This window comes from Meles meles, chromosome 7 (assembly GCF_922984935.1).
Source record: "Meles meles chromosome 7, mMelMel3.1 paternal haplotype, whole genome shotgun sequence".
Taxonomy (NCBI): domain Eukaryota; kingdom Metazoa; phylum Chordata; class Mammalia; order Carnivora; family Mustelidae; genus Meles; species Meles meles.
Window position 1 is genome coordinate 38,960,705 of NC_060072.1, and position 23,228 is coordinate 38,983,932.

The following is a 23,228-nucleotide window of genomic DNA, read 5'->3' on the forward strand; positions in this document are numbered from 1 at the left end:
TTCTTCCCTACCCCACAAATTTCCCCCAGCTGCTGGTAACTTCAGACGTTGTCTTTTAGTTTCTCTCTCATCTGCATTTTTTCCTTTACTACACTCAAAAATGTGTGAATTTATTTATTTATGTAAAATGTGTTCATTTTCTGTCCCTACCCAGTAGAAACTAAACTTACTGAAGGCAGGCATGTGATTTATTTATTCCTGTATCCCGAGAACCTAGTATCACAATTGACTGATCAACTTCAGGTCTACCAAACTGCTACTGCCTTAGTCTATTTGGGCTGCTGTAACACTATACCATAAACTGGGCATCTGAGAAACAATGAACCTTTATTTCTCACAGTTCTGGAGGCTGTACCTTAAGATTGTATCTTAAGGTTGTGGGGCACCTGGGTGGCTCAGTGGGTTAAGCCGCTGCCTTCAGCTCAGGTCATGATCTCAGGGTCCTGGGATCGAGTCCCACATCAGGCTCTCTGCTGCTCAGCGGAGAGCCTGCTTCCCTTCCTCTCTCTCTGCCTGCCTCTCTTGTGATTTCTTTCTGTTAAATAAATAAAATCTAAAAAAAAAAAAAAAAAAAAAAAGATTGTATCTTAAGGTTGAGGTCCAAGAGGATTCAGTGTCTGGTGTGAGCTCCCCTCCTGGTTCATATATGGTCATCTTTTCACTGTGACCTCACTTGGAGGAAGGGACAAGGGAGCTTTCTGGAACCTCAGAGAGCACAAATGGGTACAAATGACCTAACCAGTTCCCGAAGGCCTTACCTCCCAATACCAGAACCTTAGGAGGGTAGGATTTCAACAGATAAATGGGTGGGGGGAGCACAGATATTCAGACCATAACACTTGCCAATTTTGGGGCATAGCTATGTTTGGCTAGGGAGATTCCCAGGCATAGGTTCTGGCCTCTCTGGTGCAGCCATTCAGCCATTCCCTCTCAGATCCTGTCACATTCCAGGGACATTTCCAGGGATCAGGTAGCAGATCCTCACTGCTCTAGAGACCCACCAACATCTTTCTCATCCTGTTAAACTAAGCATCACTTTTTAATTCTCAGTGAGGTCCTTTTTTTTCCCATGACCGTACCCAAGGGTAGATTGGGAAGACTGCTCTGCTTGGTTCCCCCTTCTCCACCCTAGATGAAACTAGTAATTCATGATACTATGAATTAACAGTGTTCTAGTAAAGATAAAATTTAGAAAAATGTTTCTGTTCATATTGATCTACAATACTATGTAAATGTGGCTTCCATAAATCTCATAGCTACCTGGCACACTACTTCCAGCCAGATTACTAGTCTTAAAAGTCTTTTAAATAGTAATCTGGGGGTGGCCGTTTCAAGCTAGGAAGGAAAGTGTTTTGAAAGCAACTTCTGCTTTTTTCCCTGACACAAACAACCCCTGAGGCAAGGAAGAAGAGTGCTATCAGCTTAAATGAGGGAAGGAAAAGAGGCAAATGCAAGAAACAAAATCTCAATTTTTTCTTGCAAACACTATTCATTTAATCCGAAAACCACCACATCAAGTTGATATATTATTCCACCCCCCGCCCCAACTGAGCATAGTCATTACCAGTGATGCTGTGTCTGTTGTCACTGCATGTTCACTCTCACTAGTACTCTGCTATGAATGTTTTTTTGAACTCTGGTTTCCGGAGGAATTTAGAAGCTTTTGCTATGATTTGAGTTGAAGCACATTTGAATAAATCCCTCAGATAAAAGCCAATGCTCCAAGACGGAGCTCATGAACATAAACCCTTTCAGATGTTGGAGCAGAATTTAGTGGCTCTTGTAATTTCATTGCTATGGAGGTGATCCTTAGCTGTGAAGTTCCTGTCATGTTTTCTCCTGGAGCTCATAGATACTCTCTTATAAACTGGCATTCCAATGGCCTGCCTTGATACCTGGAGGTGGGTGTGTCATGAAGGCCCTTCTTGTAATCCTCACAAAATTAATTATAATTATTATTATACATGGTAATTAAAGTCAGCCACTGTTCCCCAAAGTGTGAGACATGTAGACTGGTAGTATACGAAGTAATTTTAGATGGAAGGGATGTTCAAATGCCAGTGAAGCACTTAGCAAAAAGGCTATTCTCTTTTCAATACACTTTAATCTTTGTGATTATATTACGTAGAAAAATAACAGGTTAATGCTAATATGCCCAACACTTACCAATCTTCTTGTTTTAACAAATTGAGAGGAGGCCATGGGCTGGGAACCTAGGTAGGTAACCTAACTAGTATAACATTTTGTTTTCAGTACACTTGCTTTTAAGGTCTTCTTTTATTTATGTCAGTTGGAAATGTTTTTCACTTACAAAAGTGATATAATGTTTCCTTTAAAGTAAATCTATTTTCAAAAATAAATCTAAGGTTTTTTAAAAGGTTAGAGGAAATATTTTAATAGTATTTGTGGTTTCTGGATCAGGCAAAAATCATGACAAAGTTTGGAGAACACTAAATTGAGAAATTCATATGAATGGCCATGTGATGTTCTGACACTGACCATGATACAGGTTGTAAGTCATGTGCATTAGAGGCAAGTCATCATTTTTTTAGCACTATTTCTGTACTTAAAATTGTTGCCAGACATTCATCTGATTGCCTATTTATGGGCACCAGAGCAGCTTCATGAGAATATCAGCCACAAGTAAATGTCTGAGGTTACGTTCTTAGGATGAAGCTAGATGTGACGGAGCATTTACCCTGAAGAGTTAAAGCAAGATGACTTTCAGAGTAGTGAGCCATTGGGTCTGGGGAGTGAGGCTAACTTTTTAACCCACAGTTAAAGCAAAGGATTAGATGCTATGACCTAAAAATCATGGTTGATCTAAAAGTAGAGTCTGAAGCAACTTAGGGTGATTCGGGGTTGGTCCCAGTCAACAATCTGGGTGGGACTGAATATCTTACCATGCTAGCAGATTGTAAACTTTCCTTTAGGTTCCTAAAAACAACATTTGGAAGGATTGTTATATAGTAGAAGAGAGTCTAGACCATGTGTAGAGTATAGGCGATGAGACCAAACTGCCTTGTTGACTATTCTATTCTCAACTGTGTAAAAGTAAATTAGAATTTCAGATTTGAATTAGGGATGAGAACTTAAATGTATGACTTTACTTATAATATCTTACATATACTTTGTACCAAAATATATTTCCAGTTGTATAATAAAAGTTAATATGGAAGAAGATTCACTGAACAGAAAGTTGGTTTATAGAAAATTTTAGCATTAGTGATATATACCTTCAGTATTATAAAGATTGTGAAGGCTCGCAAAGCAATGAGCTATAATTAAGCAAAGAAACAATGTGGATCTCAAGAATTTTTAACTATTTTCTTTTTTTTTTTTTTTTTTAAGATTTATTTATCTACATTGAGAGAGAGAGAGCGTGTAGCAGGAGCTGAAGGAGAATCTTCAAGCAGACTTCCTGCTGAGTGCAAAGCCCTAAGTGGGGCTTGATCTCAGGACCCATGAAATCATGACTTTAGCTGAAACCAAGAGTCAGATGCTTAACTGACTGAGCCACCCTTAATTATTTTCTTTAATAATTAGAGATTGACTTCTTTTGACATGTTAAAAAAGCTTTTTACTATCTGGCAATTCACCAGTCTTTTACTGAACAAAAGGCTAATTCTGAAATTTTTATTTTTTGCTTGGGTTGACTTTAAAATTTTCCTTTTCTTGTTCTGTGTTCACATATTACAATATAATCGAATATATTTTCAAGTTTAGATTCATTCATAAGTAAAAAAATAAACAAATCTCGACATTGTATATAGGTTGGTACTAAGTTAAGGCCATACACACACAAGCTTTTGTGCCTTTGTTACTACATTCTTTAGTTGTTTTTCTTTTTATTTGTCAAAGTGAGGGGTGGGGGAGAATGAGAGCACAAATTAGGGAGAGCAGCAGGCAGAGGGAAAAGCAGACTCCTGACTGAGCAAGGAGCCCAACACAGAACTCAATCCCAGGACCCTGGGGTCATGACCTGAGCAGAAGGCAGACGCCTAAACCACAGAGCTACCCAAGCGTCCCTCTCTAGTTGTTTTTCTAATAATAAACTTGACTGTAAGTGTAGTATCATATTATTGCTGGACTCTTTAGGTAATGGTACATCAGAGAGAGAGAACAGAAAAATAATCTAAGTTTCATGTGTGTAAGCATTTAAAATAAATTAATCATTTAATTAAAAATTCTTGAAGTTGATCATAATTAACAAGTAAGTTAATGGTTAGTAGGGATATCTGTGGTGTAATTGGGCTTTTAAAAACATACAGGGGTCCCTGGGGGGCTCAGTCATTAAGTATCTGCCTTCAGCTCAGGTCATGATCTCAGAGTCCTGGGATAGAGCCCCACATCCGACTCCCTGCTCAGTGGGAATCCTGCTTCTTCCTCTCCCACTCCCCCTGCTTGTATTCCTGTCTCCCTGTCAAATAAATAAATAAAATCTTAAAAAAAAAAAGCAAACATATTCTTGGGGGAACCTACCTGGCTCAGAGGGCTGAACATGTGACTCTTGGTCTTGGTGGTGTTGAGTTCAAGCCCATGCTGGGTATAGAGATTACGTAAAAATAAAATCTTAAAAAAATACATATTCCCTCTTGACAACTTCCTGCATGTAATTAAGACCCCAACATGACTGATGATTTGTTGCAGCAAAGAAAACCAGTAACAAATTAACATAGTTTAATTTTTATTTTGTATTTTCATTTCTTCTGCTTAAAGTTTGAAGTTCACTCAGCTACTAAGGTATTATGAAATGATTAGCTCTCTGCTGTTTTTTTTATCTTTATTTTTTTTAAGATTTTATTTTATTTATTTGACAGAGAGAGAGATCACAAGTAGGCAGAGAGGCAGGCAGAGAGAGAGGAGGAAGCAGGCTCCTGCTGAGCAGAGAGCCCGATGAGGGGCTCGATCCCAGGACCCTGAGATCATGACCTGAGCCGAAGACAGCGGCTTAATCCACTGAGCCACCCAGGTGCCCCTCTCTGCTGTTTTTTAAATAAGAAGTTTTGCCTCTTTTGGAACTAGTCATAGGTCTTCAGTATTAATTTAATAATACCATTTTTTTTTTTTTAAATCCTCCTTATAGGCAAAGCAGGGGGCAGTTTAAGGCTGCTTCCAATGAGATTAACATGGAACTTGCTGTCCCTTAGAGCTGGGGAAGGAAAGCTAAACTCAATAAAATTTGCATACAGTAGCCCAGGTGGGTTTTTGTTTTTGACTGGTAGACTGGTAACTGATACTTAGCTATTTATGGTTTATTAATAAACTGTTATTTTATTAATTCTACATTTTGAAATACTTGAATCAGAAATAGCATACTTCCCATCAAACTCTTGTCCACATGAAAACTTGAGATACCAATCTGTATTTCAGAGCACTTTTAAGGGCTACCAAATAGACCATAACATTCTTGGGAAATAGTAAGGATAAGTTTGTCAGTTTTTCTAGGTAGACATAAGGGCTGACAAGGCAGTTCTCAGATTCCATTTCTTTATTATAAGAACTGATTCTGGAGCTCTTAAAGTGAATAGATATTTTATGTTTTAGCCCTAACAGTTCTTCAGCTCCTAACACCATCATTATTCAAAGGTCTGATATTACCATTGGTGCATTTTATGCATATTACACTCACTTCCTATTTCTACAATATATTTTTTAAAGATTTTATTTATTTATTTGACAGAGATGACAAGCAGGCAGAGAGGCAGGCAGAGAGAGAGGGGGAAGCAGGCTCCCTGCCGAGCAGAGCCCGATGAGGGGCTCGATCCCAGGACCCTGGGATCATGACCTGAGCTGAAGGCAGAGGCTTCAACCCACTGAGCCACCTAGGCGCCCTATTTCTACAATATTTCCAGAGAAAATATTTTTATCCTAATTTGGGTTTTATTATTATCTTAGTTTTTCCATTTCAGAAAATTCAGTCTTACAGGCAGGTGGGTTCCTACTTGCATTTTACTCAATTATTCTATTTATCAGTATGATAGGCTGCAGTGTAGTCTACTGGAGGATAAGAAAAGCTTAGTTATTCACTGCTCCATCCCCAACATCTAGAACAATGCCTGCCTGACCCAGTACAGGTGCGTAACATTTGCTGAAGGAATCGTAATCCTGCTGCTGAGTAAAATTAGTTAATTAGATCTTTGGGTAATCACTCTAGGTGATTCTGAAGTTCATTTAATAGTCAAGAGAAATGACTTCTCTTACTTTGGCTCCAAATATTCTAAAAACATGCAGTGGATTAAAACAATGGAGTATTTAAAAATATATTAATTGGTGGAGACTGCCAACAGATGGCTTGAAAGACTTCAGCTATTGTTACAAGTCGTGTGTGTGGTGTCAAACAAGAAAAAAGGATTAAAAAACCACACCCCTTTTTTAAACGATTATAATGATTTACAAAGGTTGTTTTTCGTTTTTGTTTTTCAGCCACGTAACTTCAAAAGGTGATTTAAATATCTCATTACGGCCAGTGGATCGCCAGTGCCTAGAACAATGACCGGCTCATAGTAAATATTCAATTAATACCAACTGAATTAATTGCGTAATATTAACATTCCTTTGAACCCTAGAAGCAGCTGGGTCTTTACCCATCCTTAGAAAGCGATGGGGCAGGAACCAGAAATCCCTTAAAAGGTTACGACCAATAACAAGGCTGAGCTAAGCTCATTGGTAATACAAGGCAGGCTTAGAGCACTGAAGAAAGGGTGAGAGGACCCGAAATACTGAGAAACAACAACAACAAAACAAAGCAACAAAAAACAAGCGTAAGAGGAAAGACATTTCTGCAGTGAAGGTTGGCAGGAAGCCGCCGCAATCAACCGCAGGTCAACCCTTGTTATGAGGCGGTCACCTATGACTGAGATCTGGGTAACTGCCACCAGAGCCCTCGGCTATAGAGCTTCTTATCAATATTAACAAGCCCAAGTTTATCCGAGTTCCTCAGAAAATCGCAAGCGCCTAATTTCACGTCCTATCCTCCATTCCATTCCAGCCAAATAACGCAGCCAATAGGAAAATCCTCCGCCCTGAGCGAACTACTCTGCAGAGCTCAGACAGCCCTGGAGGCTGGTCGGCCGGGTAGAGTCGCCGTACCGCCCGACTGTTGGCCTCCGGAACCCCAGGAGCCCTCAGTCAAACGGCGCAACCTCCCTTCCCAGTCTCCGCCCTTTCAGGTAGGTCCCAACCCCCAGCAGCCCGGGCGGCCCGGACCACACCCGCTTCCCTCCGGTGGCCCGACCGCCCCCGCCGCAGTTCGCGGGAGCGCTCTTCCTGGGGCGGGCACAGGACTAGGACGCATGCGCACTGGCCGAAGGGCGCCTCCCTGTCCGGATCTCGCGAAGTTACGTTAGATTGGCCGCCGGTGACGGGCGGCTGGGCCGGGGGCGGGAGGGCTTCTGGGGTAGGAAGGGAGGTCCGCTTGGCCGGGCGCGCCGCCCCAGTGCTCTGTGGGATACTGGAAGTCTCGAGCGTCTCCTCCCGGTTCCCAGCCCTCCTCTGGCCCGCACTCATAGAAACAGTCACACACCCCCTGCCTCCCTTCTCTTCCCTCTCCGCCTCCCCCTTCCCCCCCTCGCGATAAGAAGACCCGGCGGCAGGAGAGGGGATGAAGATGGCGGACGCGAAGCAGAAGCGGAACGAGCAGCTGAAGCGCTGGATCGGCTCCGAGACGGACCTCGAGCCTCCCGTGGTGAAGCGCCAGAAGACCAAGGTGAAGTTCGACGATGGCGCCGTCTTCCTGGCTGCTTGCTCCAGCGGGGACACAGACGAGGTCCTCAAGCTGCTGCACCGCGGCGCCGACATCAATTACGCCAATGTGGACGGACTCACTGCCCTGCACCAGGTCTGTGCACCCTGCCGCCGAGTCTCCTGACCCGGCGGGTTCTCGTCGGCCTCCTGCTGGGGCCTTCTCTCCACCCTCGGCCTCTGGAGGCTGGAGGCGGCGGGAGACTCCCCGCTGCGGGGTGAGGGGGCGGCTTCCCGCGAGGGAGGGGGGAGAGAACTGGTGGAGCGAGGGCTTCTGGCTTGAGGCCCCCTTCAGACTAGTTGATGTTGGTGTTAGGAACGGGGTGATTTCCGGGGCAGAGGAAAAAGGGACTGTGATCGGCTTGGGGCCCCAGGGCCATTTGTGGACGTGTGTCTGGGATTTGGGGTCGAGACGGGTGGGGTGTATTGGGGTTGTACCTGGGCCCGATGTCAGTGATATACGTGGACGACGAGGGATGCTAAAGAAAACGACCAACAAGGGGCATTAGAGACACTTGAGCAGATGGACGTCTTTGGCTTGTAGGTGGGCATTGAATTTACTGTAGTTTTTAGGGCTTGATTACAAATGATGATGATAATAATAGTAATCAAGAGCCCTAAGCCGAGTGTCTGAGCGGACGATTTCCTGTTTTCTCCTTTATTACTCTTGGTCATTGGGGAGGGGGAAATGGGGTGTAATTAGCTGATCTGCTCCGGATGAAAGGGAGGGGATTGAGGTGGGTAAGGTAAGGAAGTGTTCAAAAGGGCTTACCCACCGCCGGACCCGAATGTACTGTAGTGTCTTTGGGAGAAGAGTTTGCCGCAGTGTCAGAGATCATCGAGCCCCACGTCTTGGGGTGTGCACTGGGGTTAGAAAGAGAAGAATAAACACTGGGCACGCTTTTCAGAGCCGATTACCAAGCTCTGATTTTCCTTTGGGGGGTGATAAAAAAGAAAGCTGTTCACAAACTTTTCTCAAAATGGATGCTTTGTGCATGTTAAAGTTTTATAGTAGTCTGATTGGGATCTCTCAGTGTTAGCCAAATAAGGAGAAACTATTGGCAATCCAGAGATAATGTTGCTTTGCCTTTAACAGGCCAAAAGCAACACAACCACGTAGAGTTCTGCATAAAAAGCAATCTTTGAGTGATGGTAATAGGTGACAAGACATAGACTCTTTCCATTTTCTTAGTGGGCAAATTGGAATTACTTAGAATCTGACTTAATAGCAATAGCTTCCCCTTACAATGAAAAGATTTGTAAACTGTCTCAAAGTTGCCTTGGTTATATGTGGAAGATCATAGCTTTATTTTATTTAAGACTGTAACAAAAACTTGTTAGGTTGAGACTTAAGGCTCTATATTTTATGAATATTGCCTTGCTGCCTTTTTAAAAGGTGTGTGGTGGCATTTTCCTTTTACTGCTTCCTGTTTGGTGAATGATGACCGTTTTAAGTTTTATTTAATTGAATTCTCATATCAAACTTGGCTTATAGCATTTGTTTACAAAGTTGACTGGATGGATTGAAATGACCGACAAATTGCTCGACAAATCTCGAATTCAGAATGTGGCACCCAGTAAAAATATAGCGCGGTCTGTAGTTCTTTTTCTGTTCCATAAATTTGGAGTCTTTAATTTATAGCACACTTTTTATTTGGCTGAGCTTTATTTTAAAGCATAGCAAACTCTGGATTCTAAAAACATGGTAGGGAGGATGAAAGAAACTTTTGGCACTAAAAATGGTAATGTAGTTATGTAAGATGAAGGATCTTTCAAGTGCAATTTGCACGTTTTAGTATGGAATTGATTCTGAAAGACACAGTTACTGTATGCTTAGGTCAAGGTACAATTGGATAATGGTTTACATCAATATGTTTTATTAAAATTGTCAGATAGAAATTTAAAGTTATCACACTTGTGGAGGAACCCAATTGTATTGGCTTGGGGAAAGAGGAAATTTTCTAATGCTTATATTAATGTAGTACTGGCCTAGGTGGAAAGAGAAAATACATGTAACAGACTTTAAGTTTTGTTTTGTTTTTTATCCCCCTCTCAGTTTGGACATGTTGCAAGAATTAGTTGACTTACCAATGATTTCCTGATTAACTGAATTCAGTAGTTTGACAACATACAGGTATAGCCTTTATTGGGTATTTTGTTTTACCTGACAAGCTTTTAAGCAAAAGTTTAAAAGTTTATGCATAATCATTTGCATAATATCTTTTTGTAATTTATCTGCACATTCCTTAAGTCACTGAAGCTACAGTCTTTAAAATACCAAGTACTAAAATTTTTATCATGTTTTCTCCACTCTCATTTCTTTTTTATCAACTCGTACTTTTTCCCCTGTTGCGACTTTGAGAACAAGGAGTTCGTTTTGGGCAAATTCAGGATGACAGATAGTGAAAGGTGGTAAATAAAACTTTTTAAAAAAGAATCTCAAGAAAATTTTGACCTTTTAAGAAATCTCTTGAATGTTGCTTGTTTTAAGTACTTAAATTATAAAACCTAAAATTGACCCACTGATTTAATAGCCCTTGAATAGTGTTTTTTTAATTTAACTTCTCAAAAAAGCATATAATACCTAAAATGTTTTTGGTAGATTATTGATTAGTCTTTGGGAATATTCATTTATCTTTTTGGTTTTAATCAAGTGTCTTAAATTTCACTGTCAGGAGAAAAGTTTTAGAAACTTTACAAGCCATAAATACACTTAATCTCATATTGTACTTCCATTTTTAATGTAAGCAGCTTATATTTAAAAGTTTACTGGTTGAATGTGCCCTCTCATTAGAAATTACAAAAGCTACTTAATTTTTAGTTGTTCTTTTTGTATAGAAATATGTCATTCATATTGGAGAAAAAGCAGTGTTCTTGTCAAATTTCCTGTCTTGGTCTGTGGAGTAGCCTACCTCTCCTCCTGACTCCCATAGCTAGAAAACAATGCTGAACAGTATTGAAGCTAAAATAAACTTCATTTTCTGGAACTGAGGTCTAGAGTAGATTTTCACTTTTATTGGTGGGCATTAATCACTTCTGATTTTATAGGTACCTGGTTGAGTTTTCTGCCTTGTGATCTATATCTGTATTTGAGTATACATTATAAAGATTTTAGAAGAGTAATAGAGGTTTCTGTAGAATGCTTTGTTGCTGATTACTGCTGATACTGGTGTGCATAATGCAGGACTGAGATTTCTTCCAACAATGTTGAGTTTAACCTTCGATTTTACCTTAAAATCTTATCTACTTACTCTGTGCCAGTAACTATCAAGTTGATTTCCAGTTCTCACATTTCTGCAGAGCTCCAATCCCTCATTTCCATTTTTCTATTTACTATATTACTATTTAAATACACATTTTTAAATATAAAATCACAACATAGTGAATAATATTTCATTCTAAATCAATACATCATCACTAGGTGGAATTGAAGGAACTAGAAGGAATCACTAGATGATGTATTGCATCATCACTAGGTGGAATTGAAGGAACTAGAAGGAATCACTAGATGATGTATTGATTTAGAATGAAATATTATTCACTATGTTGTGATTTTATATTTAAAAATGTGTATTTAAGTAGTAATATAGTAAATAGAGGTTCACAGCTTCTGCCATAGAGTAGCAGTTACTCCATTTACATTTAGCTTTGTGATTTCTTCGAAGGATTCTTACTCAAACATGGATTTTCATAGTTAGCATTCAGTTTTATACTCTTTTATCAGGTAACATTAGTTTAGATACATATGTATATATATTTTTATTTCCTTAGACTTCACCTGTATCCTTTTTTCAGGTTGAGTATTTTAAGTTGTTAGTTTTACATCAATGTCAGGAATTTCTTTGAATTCAACCTAAAATAAAACTTAAATCCTTCTTCACCAAACCTACTCTTCTCATTGATAGCTCTGAATCTTTTAACGATGTCATCAATCTCTGGATCAAGTTTTAAACATCTCAGTTATTGTTCAGTCATCCCCTTGTCTACATATATCCAATCTTCACAGTTGCCTTTTCATCAGTTCTTTTCCTGGGTACTCTCATTATCAACCTTATACCTTTATTACTTTATCCCTTGGAGTACAGTAATATGTTAACTGCTTTCTCTGCCTCTGTTCTGTTTCTGGTCCAATCCAACATTCATATTGCTATCACAATAATTTTTTTTAACAATATCACTTTCATTGTGTCACTCCTTTCCTTAAATTTAAAGTGTTTCATCATTTAGCTTACAACTGATGTATCTCCATTGTGTTCTGTTTTTTACTCTTTACCTTTCTATTTTCATGCCAGTGGTTATGCTTTTTCTGCCACTAGACTATCCTCCCTCCCTTCTTTGCTTAAACTAAGAATAATCTTAGTTATTCTTCAGAGTTCAATGGAATTGCCAGCCAATAGGGATCTTTTTGTTCTTTGAATTCGAATATTTTATGGCCCTAGAGAAGGACTCTCTTCTCTGGGGTGCTCATCGTAGCTTATATTTTGCCTCTCTGGCTGCTATTGAAACGCTTCTATTGAATACTGTTTGTTTTTAAGTTTGTCTTTCCTGATAGAGTGTAAGGACCCAGTTTCCCACATGTTTGTATTTCCAGAGCTGGGCACATATTAGGTGCTCACTAAAGATTTATTGACGTGTATCTTTTACCTACTATTAGAAGTACAAAGCTTTATACTTATGTGTATATTGTGAGATAAATTTTAAAGCCTTCATATCCAGTACTTATTGTTCTTACACATAGTAGAACTTAGGTGTTCCTAAAACAAATGAAAATCTTTGTTGTGGATCTTCTGTGTAGATTTGTTTAAATATCTTGAGCTTTTAAAAAGTTCTTAATATTAATCTCCTTCCTTTTAAAAAACCCTAAACCAGTTTAAATCCTGGTGAAGTGTTAAAAAAAATTTATTTGAGACATTAATTAATTTGCCACCTTCTTTATAAGAGTCTGAACTAGGTCCTATACAGGAATACCAAGGTAGAATTAGATCCATGTTCTATGCTATCATAATTTTAAAATAAAATTTCCTTTTACTTGTCAGTAGAGACAGACTTGCAGATAAGTTTAGTATTCAATCCTTCTGCTCTTAAAATACAACTTTTATCAACTTTAAGGGCGCCATTTGAAGCTTCTTTGTAAAAATATGTGGCTCCCTTCTTGACAGTAAAAGGAATACTTTTGTGCAGTCTTTTCTTTTTTTTTTTTTTTTTTTTTTTTTACATTTTATTTATTTGACAGAGAAATCACAACGAGGCAGAGAGCAGGGAGAGAGAGAGGAGGAAGCAGGCTCCCTGCGGAGCAGAGAGCCCGATGCGGGGCTCGATCCCAGGACCCTGGGATCATGACCTGAGCCGAAGACAGAGGCTTTAACCCACTGAGCCACCCAGGCGCCCCCGTGTGCAGTCTTTTCTTAAGGGCTTAATCATCTCAGCCAAGCTGTTTTCACTGAATCGTAATCTGAAATGTAACTCTCTTTAAAAGTATTCTAATAAGGCTACTTGAAGTGTTTTCCAACCAAAAGGAAGAGAGATTGGAGTGATTGATATTGAGTCTCTTGTTAGAAAATAATGTAATTGCTATATATGACAAATCTGTTTAAAAGTGAATATAGAGTTTATTGTTTATTTTTTCGGGGGGTGAGGGATGTTAAGATCTTAGAAGAATCTATTGAATCACTTATAAATAATAACAGCAATAGCTGTTTAAAAGAGTGTGTGGTATAAATTACTCTCTCTACATGATATTTTTTTATTAGAAAGACTGACACATTTATGCGGATGGCTCTTAAAACTCTTTATTGAAACCATCCTAAATCTATTAAAAGGGGAAAAAAAAACACCACCTAAACAAACAAAACTTCTAACCCCTCTAAACTGGCCCCTCACTTCCTGCAAATAAATGGACAACCCTATCCATATATGGGGTGTGCTGGTTTAGGGCACGAGTGCCCACAGTACTGCTGTTACAATGTCTTCTCTGCAGTTGCTGCCTTTGTGCTTCCTGGCAACAGTTTTGTGGTCTGACTTTGAAGTGTCATAACCTAGACCATCGTTCATGTGCTTCAGCTAGTGTGATTGCAAGCTGTGACTGAGCATATTCTAGTATAATCAGGTAGAAGCACTAGATGGAATAGAAGAAATTTGTTACCACATTTTACAAGTACTGTTCACATAAGAAAAGAACTTCTGCTTTAAAAAAAAAAGATAAAAGAAAAAAGTCTAGTAGCGCCTGGCTGGCTCAGTTGGTGGATCATGCAACTTGATCTCGGGATTGTAAATTCAAGCCCTTGTTGGGTGTAGAGATTACTTAAAAATAAAATATATTTTTTCAAAAAAAGTTGTTAGGTGATTTTTATTTATTTATTTATTTTATTTTTTAAAAAGATTTTATTTATTTATTTGATGGAGAGAGATCACAAGTAGGCAGAGGGGCAGGCAGAGAGAGAGGGGGAAGCAGGCTCTGCTAAGCAGAGAGCCCGATATGGGACTTAATCCCAGGACCCTGAGATCATGACCCAAGCTGAAGGCAGAGGCTTAACCCACTGAGCCACCCAAGTGCCCCAGGTGATTTTTTTTTTTTTTTTTCAGATTTTATTTATTTATTTGACAGACAGAGATCTCAAGCAGGCAGAGAGGCAGGCAAAGATAGAGGAGGAAGCAGGCTCCCTGCTGAGCAGAGAGCCCCAATCCAGGACCCTGGGATCATGACCTGAGCCCAAGGCAGAGGCTTTAACCCACTGAGCCACCCAAGAGCCCCGGTGATTTTTTTTTTTTTAAAGATTACTAGAAAGATTACTTTTATGGGGGATGGAGAGTATAGAAAATTATTTTGTTACTGCTTTAACATTACTTCTTGAGTGCTTCTGATTCCCTTTCTGCCTGAAAAATATTTCCGTTTTCACCCCCACTTTTTCTTACGAAAGTTAATGGGGTTCCATAATCATGTTGGAAAGATGGAGTACTGGCATTTTGGTATACATCTTTGAAAGATGGAAGACCTCCAAAAGTTCTTTTGAGTCTATTCTGAGTTGGAGTTGGGTATTAGGCATGACTTATCCGTGTTTTATTGAGAAGTAGAATTGGCTGGTGAACATTTGCTGAGGACTTGGTATATGTGGAACACTGCGGTACATGCTTTTACAACCAATTTCTCATTTAATTCTCACAGCATCCCTTCTTTCTTGCTCAAGATTGCCAAGATAATAAACAACAGAGCTGGGTTCTAACATGCAGGTTTTTCTGATTCCAAAGCCCAAACTTAAGACCACTAGATTTCTTCTTTTAAGTCTGAAGAAGTATTCTTAAATCTTCTAGTCATTATGATTGATGATTAGTAATTAGAGATTTCTCTAGAAATAGAGCTGGATTAAATGAATCAAATGAATTAACTGGAATCAAATGAATAACACACTATACACACACACACACACACAATATCACACAATTTTTTCTTCATCTTTTGTTTTAGCTAGCCAACCCCCTTATGAACTTTCTTTGATAACTGAAATATAGTACTATATCTAAATTAACCTCAGAATCTATCCTAAAGTTTAAGAACTGCCAAGATTGTTTTTGACTGGTCATTTTGTGCAGAATATTTGATCAAGTGCTTTGGGAAGTTGCAAAGGAAGTTACAAAAGCAACAAAAACTCCTTTTTTGGGGACATAGAGTTTAGTCTTTAAATGTCTCTATTTTCCTTTATCCTAAAAATAATTTATATTGTTGCTTTAGGCATTTTTATGTATGCATTTACTGTATATGCTTTGTTTATATATACCACTTTTAATGAAAAAATAAGTTAAAGGAAAACTCATATCAGGACAAAATAAAAGAAAAAACAACCTTGAGTTTGTCACTACCATTTAATCTGCACTTTATTTCCTGAACAGTGATTATTGGTGTTTATAATTAGGACTTGAGATAATACATGAAAAGGTAGTATAATTAACTGAATTAATTTATGAATTAGTAAACAATACTTATTAATGTTAATCATATTTGATTTTAATTGGAAGCCTTTTGTTAGGAATATCCAAGTTAAAAAAATAATTTTAAATCATTTTGCAAAATTCAGCCAAATTATGTTTTAGATCTTAATTTGGAAATGGCAACAGAATTTTTTTTCCTTAGTGGTAATAAGTGAGAGCAACATTTGGAATGTAATTTATATGTTGTCCATTAAATCACTGATTCCCATAATTTTACATTTCATAGACCTGTAAAACGTTTGCTTAAATTTGACTAAAAGAGGATAGCCTAATTTTTATTTGCCGGTGTGACCATCTTATACTATCATCACCATTTTCATAAAGAAAAAGATATTTTAATAACAAAAGGCTATTATATCCAAATAAATAAAAGAAAGTGGGGATTCATGTCAATCTATAAAATTATTGCTGTATTAACCAGAAATTTTCTTGATAAATTTTCATGCAAGTAGAGTGAGTAATTGGGGATGAACAGATTTCATGACTTGATTACCTGTGTCCTCCTTTTGGAAGGATATGACACTCAGGTGGTGGCAGGCCATATCATTAGGGTATAAGTGCCTGGCCCCTGATTACCCAAGATGGAGCAAAAAGGAACTTAACTAGAGATTCACAAAACCAGTGAAAGTGATCCACCAGTTCATATTTTAGGAACCACCAGTTTCATATTTATATTTCCATAAGCCTTTGCACATGTAGTCTTCTCTGGAATGTATTTCCTAGCTTATTAATATTAAAGCACAGCTCAAAGCACAAAGTGGAGACTTGCATGACCTGGGCACACAGTGGTCATTAAAAGTTGTAATACAAGTGTTTGTTTGTTTTGTTTTGTTTTTTTTTTTTTTAAAGATTTTATTTATTTATTTGACAGAGAGAGATCACAAGTAGGCAGAGAGGCAGGCAGAGAGAGTGAGAGGGAAGCAGGCTCCCCGCTAAGCAGAGAGCCCGATGCGGGACTCGATCCTAGGACCCTGAGATCATGACCTGAGCCCAAGGCAGCGGCTTAAACCTCTGAGCCACCCAGGCGCCCCTTGTTTTGTTTTTTTATTTTTCCATTTATTTGACGGAGAGAAATCACAACTAGGCAGAGAGGCAGGCAGAGAGAGAAGAGGAAGCAGGCTCCCTGCGGAGCAGAGAGCCCGATGCGGGGCTCAATCCCCTTGGGATCATGACCTGAGCCAAAGACAGAGATTTTAAACCACTGAGCCACCCAGGCGCCCCTGTAATACAAGTGTTTATACCAGTAACTTATTTTTACAATGCTTAAAATGCAAAGGTAGCCATTGTTACAGTCAGAATTTAGCAGGATCATAGATTTATTTTTGAAATGGAATATATTCCTCATTACCAATATAAGCTGAATTTTGCTCCATTTATGCAACATACTTTAAAAATGAATTTTTTCAAACAAATTGTTGGTTGTTGGTTTAGAAAGGGAGTCCTTAGGATACTGGCATTCAAAGCTAATTCATATTTTCAGATGATTTTAATCACAGTTTTGTATATTTTTTTCTAAATAACACTTTCACTGCGGATCGCTGTATGCCAGGATTTTCAGACCTTATTAGTATTTTGGTTGTTTATCTTTTCATTGTTATTCTGGCTAACCATAAAAAGACAAACTTGAGCTCTGTGTTACTGCCCTAAGTGTGCTTGCTTGACTAGAATGCTCTTTCATGGGTGGAGACATTCCACATTGTCATGTGTTGTATAGGCATTTCTGAAATGACATACGGTAGAAACCGTGGAAAGAAATGAAGGCATTCCTCAGCTGTCACCTTTTTAGTAATCTGTTTAAATGCCTTATGTGCATTGAGTGAGATACTCTGCAGGGAGAGCTTCACTTAAAAAGCGTTACTTTAGTTTGATTATTAAGTCATATTTGAGCTGAAGTTACATTTTTTTGTAGTTTAACATGTTCTGTAACAATAAGATAAGGTTATAGAAAGTTTGTGCCAGTTTCTTAAATACTTGTTTTAAGTATTTTTCTTGCAAAAGAGAAATTTTGTGGGAATGTGAATTGATACCCTCTTAAGAAGTTAACTATGTGGAAAGAGTGTATTTTCCTGGATTAACTTTCAAAACATACACATACCAATTACCTTTATAGGGAACATTAAAGCATGTACATTCTATTTAATCTTATTTTAGATGATTATAAATGTGTTCCAGTATTTATACTTTTGTTTGGAACATTTCTGGAACTCTTCAGCTTCACAGTGATCTTTTAAATATTTTCAGTGTTGAAGACATATGGTCTTGGTCACCAAATGACTATCAATTTCTTTTCTTTCAGGAGAGTTTAATTTTGAAATTGATAGTCATTTGGTGACCAAGACCATATGTCTGGTGAACATGGGTAATCATAGTTAATACTGTCAGTGATTAGATGATATATTAAAAAATGCTGATTTTTAATTGGAATATAATCATAAGAAAGCCATATTGGATTTTATTTAACTCTTTTAACATTGGACTTGTATATGCTTCAGAATTTCTTCATATTAACCTGGCGTACTCTTTGTGTTCTAGACTTCACATGAAATAAGTCAGTGTTTTAACTTATGATTTGAACATGGTGTTTCTTTGTAGATGTTTGTTTTCCAGAAAAGATTTTGATGCTGCTATTGCCAGCTCGTGACACTGTATTTCATTAAGAGCTATTGTATTTCTCAAAAATATGTTAATTTGTATAGTTTTTCTTGAAAGATTAGGACAGATGACATGTTCAGCAGTCTATCCTTTCTGAGTACATGGAACAAGCTGCATAAAAACTGTCTCATATTCAAGTTTTTTTCATTACAAAATGTCTGTTACTGCTTAACTCTTTCAACCATCTTTTTTTAAAGCAATAAAATGTCTAAATTTCTGATCATCCCAACATTTTTACATGAAAAAGCCTTAAGTAATTATTAAGCCTTCAGTGTCTTCTGCTCTTGCTTTTTTGTCTTCCCCATCTCCTTTCTGCTTTGGAACATGGCTTACTTTCAGGTTTGTTTATTGTTCTTTATGTATTTTATCCCAGATAAACACTTAAGAATAATTATTTAAGTAGTTAAAGTATCATAGAAGAACATAAAAAAAAAGAAAGAAAGTAAGAAATACTGGGATGACTGGCTGGTTCAGTGATTACAGCATGTGACTTTTGATCTCAGGGTGGTGAGTTCAAGCTCCATGTTGGATATGGAGCCTATTTAAAAAAAAAAAAAAAAGATTATTCAGATTTTCAGGCCTGAGTAGGCCCATGTGAAACCTTAGTAAACTTTCCTTTGTCCATCTTTATTCAGTATGTAATTTTCTATAAGTGGGTTGTGTTTAATTTTCTGGTTTGTAAACTTCTTTTTAAATTAAATTTTTTTTTTTAGAAAGAGAGAGAGCGCGCACATGCACACACATGGGTGGGGTGGGGGGAGGTGGCGCGGAGAGGAGGGGGAAAATCTCAGGCAGGTTCCGTGCTCAGCATGGAGCCCTATGCAGGGCTGGATCTCATGACCATGAGGTCATGAACTGAGCTCAGACAAAGAGTTGGCCACCTAACCAGTTGAGCCTAAATTAAATATTAAAAAAAAAAAACTTCTAGGTTAATGAATACTGATACTCATTTTCCTTTTTAATGGTTACATAGTACTCGTGTGTGTGTGTGTGTGTGTGTACATCCCAAAATTTATTTTCCCACTTGTCTGTGATGAATATTATATTTCCAACTTTTCATGATACAGTGGATTTTGTATCCTTGCTCACTCAATGGCATTGTATTGTTAGGATTGCTTTTTAGAAGTTTCACCTGTAATTTTATATGTTTTGCTCAAAATAACATGCTTTTTTAATGTTTCTTTATACAAAAGACATTTTCAGTAAAGTCTCTAGTGTATCTAAGATAGACTAACCTTGAAAATACTCCTGCTGACATACATCTGTTTTATTACTCCATGTGTGTTAATAAAATTTGTGTATAAGTTATTTAAAATGTTAAACAGTATTTGTATTTTACAGATATATGATGTTGTTACTCATTTAAATTAGTGATTGATTAATTCACGCAACAAATATAGAAATCATTATCTACTATATGCCTGGCGTTTGTACAAATCTCTAAAAACAATGTTCCCTGCCTGAATGTAGCATATTATCTAGTGGGGTGGTAGTGTGAACAAATGATGAAAATTTTAGTAAGTGTTAGAATGGAAATACAGGGTGAGATGAAAGTTTTTATTAGGAAGACTTAACCTAGAATATCAGGAAGAACATCCCTGTGAAAGTTATGTTTAAGTTATAGATAACGAGTGTCTGTAGCCTTTTATGATCCTGTTCCCTTCTTGCTTGTTTATGAATGCCCATGTTCAGTGTCCCTTTTAATTTCTTTTCCTTCCTTCCTTCTTCTTTCTTTCGTTCATTCTTTCTTTCTTTCTTTCTCTTTTGAAGATTTTATTTGAGAGAAAGAACAGGAGAGAGCCTGAGCTAGGGGAGAGGGAGAAGCAGACTCCCTCTGAGCAGGGAGCCCAAAGTAGGGCTGGATCCCAGGACCCAGGAATAATGACCTTAGCCAGAAGCAGGCGCTTCACTGACTAAGCCACCCAGGCACCCCTAATTTCTTTCTTTCTTAAAGAAGAATATTCCAAGGTTCTCCTATGTCTGTCTTTTCTTTCCCGTATCATTCGTTCCTGTAGTTTCAATTTTTCTCTTTATATGATCTGTTCTCCTTTTTAATGTAATCCACATCTTATTTTTGATATCAGTTTTCCATTTATTAAACTAAAATCTCAGCACCATCTTCTTTTTTCTTCACTTCCTACATGTAGTTAATAGCTCCCATGACATGCCCACCTGAAAGAGAAATCAGAGGCCTCTTCTGTATCATAGCTATTGAATGCTGGGGGAATTTTATTTTTAAGCAAAACAGATAACAATACTACCCTCATAGAGTTTACAGAATGAAATTACTTAGCCATCAGGGAAATGCAAATCAAAACCATACTTCATACCCACTAGAATGGCTCTAATAAAAATAACAGATGATAACAAGTATTAACTAGGGTTTGGAGAAATTAAAACCCTCTATACTGCTGGTGGTAAATATGAAATGATGCAGCCACTTCCAGAACAGTCTGGCAGTTCCTCAAAAGGTTAGACATAGAGTTACCTTATAACCAAACAGTTATACTCGTTGGTATATATCCAAGAAAATTGAAAACAGATACCCCCACAAAATTTGTATATTAATGTTTATAGCAGCATTGTTCATAAAAGCCAAAAAGAGGGAGGAACACAAATATCTATTAGTTGAGTGGATAAGTAAAATGTTCTCTATTATGTTACTGGAATTGGTGGAGTATTATTTGACAATAAAAAGAAAGTACTGTACTTGAAACAGTATAGATGAATCTTGACCACATTATGCTTAAGTAAAGGTAGCCAGTCACAAAAGACCACATATTGTATGATTCCATTTATATGAAATGTTCAGAATAGGCAATATATAGAGATAGAAGATAGATTAATCGTCCCAAAGTGTAGAGGTATTGAGGGGAAATGGGGAGTGACTGCTAATGGGTATACTATTTCTTTTTAGGATGATAAAAAACGTTTTAAAAATGATTGTGGTGATGGTTACACAACTCTGAATATACTCAAACTCTTTTAATTCTATACTTGAAATGAGTTATTGCATGATGGGTGAATTGTATCTCAATAAGCTATTAATAGCTTTTTAAAAATAAAATTCTCCGTGTTCACCATCAAGAATTGAGGCACTGGCAGAGGCTATAATTATCTTCTAGTCCCCCTAACTCCAGCCTAAGCTTAGTGTTCATCACTGTAATTGTGATGGCAAGAGAATGGCCAAACATTGTCCCTACCCTAACACAGTTTGCTGTGTACTGAGGTATGTAGATAATATATACAGGTAATTATACATTTATGTCAGTTTTGTGTAACGATATGTAATAGTGGTAGTACAGAGTGGTGTGGAAGTTTGTGAGGGCACATCTCACCTAAATTTGGGGAAGAGGAAAGCTTCTTGGGGAAAGGTGATGAGTAAAAACCAGGGTTGTGAGGGACAGAAGAATGTAGAAAATTATTTCAGAGAGAGGGAATAGTGTGTTCAAAGAGCTGGAGGTCAACAGAAGTGTCGAAGTAAATGAGACAACCAAATTTTCTCCTTAAGAAAAATCACTTTGGGGGCGCCTGCATGGCTCAGTGGGTTAAGCCTCTGCCTTCAGCTCAGGTCATGATCTCAGGCTCCTGGGATTGGGCCCCACATCAGGTTCTCTGCTTGTCAGGGAGCCTGCTTCTCTCTCTCTCTCTCTCTCTCTCTCTCTCTCTCTCTGCCTGCCTCTCTGCCTCTCTGTCAAATAAATAAATAAAATCTTTGAACAATGAAAAAAAAATCACTTTGGCTGCAATATGGAAAATGCACTGAAAAGAAGACTGAGGGGCAGGGAGACTAGGTTAGGAAATTGAGTAGTCTGAGAAGTGAACTAACGTAATGGCAGTGAAGTTGGAAAATAGTAGATGGACACAAGACATATTTAGCAAATAGAATTAGTATGAATTGGAAGTGGATTAACCTCAGGGGATAGGAGTCAAAGATGCGCATGCACATAGCTTCTCGTTTGGAGTGGAGTGAAGGTGCTTTTCACAGCATATATTCATTTAGTAAATACTTACTGTGTACTTACTGTTTAGGTCAGAAGCAGAGTATATTTGAATGATATTAGGGATGACTGGCAATAAAAAAGAAATTATAACAAAGTGCAAAATGTATGCTGAAGGATATACCAGTTTTTGAGCCAGCCTGGAGGAGGGGGTGGCCTAACTATAATAAATCAAAATCTTGTTTATAGTGTGTGGTTTGGTTTTTTTTTTTTTCCTGTTTAAGTCTTGGACTTAGATCTCCATGGTTTTCTGGAAGTGTGAATACCAAATGGAAAATGATTTATGAGGCTATAGAAAAACCAGAGGATAAGGATTCATGGTTAGATTTTTTTTTTTTTAAGATTTTGGTGAACGATCTAAAAATACATGCAAAATTTTGTGTTTGTTTTTCTGTGCCTTTCAAGTTCAGAAGAGTTCGTTAAGAACTTAGAAGTAAAGCCAGATTTACTTTTATGATATTGTGGGAGGAGAACAGAGTGTGTGTTTTTAGAGGCTTCAGGGGATAGAGCACAAATTGTTAGGAATAAAGTTTGGTAGTAGTAACAATCTAAAAGTCTTTTATTGCCTAAAATAATGCACTGTGAATATAAGGTCATAGATTAAAATGAGTGATGAGAGTATATTTTTTCAGAGCATGTTGGATTTTTGCTCAAAGTGGTACAGTTAAAGCATTTAGTCAACAATCTCTAATATTTTCTCAGTTTCTAAATTTACTAAGTAGTGTTTTTAGGAAAAGTAAAGATAAAATATTAGTTATAAATAAAAAACTTACAAACTGATACATTCTTTGTCTAATACATTTTTTATTCAATTATAATTAACATACAGTGATAAATTAGTTTCAGGTA

The 23,228-nt window shown here is 37.7% G+C and overlaps 1 protein-coding gene across 3 annotated transcripts in view; it reads left to right on the forward strand.

Annotated features, from left to right (window-relative positions):
- Nucleotides 1-7,321: 7,321 nt before the first annotated feature.
- Nucleotides 7,322-23,228, forward strand: part of PPP1R12A (protein phosphatase 1 regulatory subunit 12A) — a 144,030-nt gene continuing 128,123 nt past the window's right edge. For 2 of the 3 annotated variants that reach the window (XM_046011153.1, XM_046011152.1), the window contains exon 1: nt 7,323-7,840. In XM_046011153.1, coding sequence (XP_045867109.1) covers nt 7,604-7,840 — 237 coding nt within the window. In that variant the 5' untranslated portion in view covers nt 7,323-7,603. Of the gene's footprint in view, nt 7,841-23,228 lie in introns of all 3 variants that reach the window. The other variant, XM_046011154.1, reaches the window with a different exon arrangement.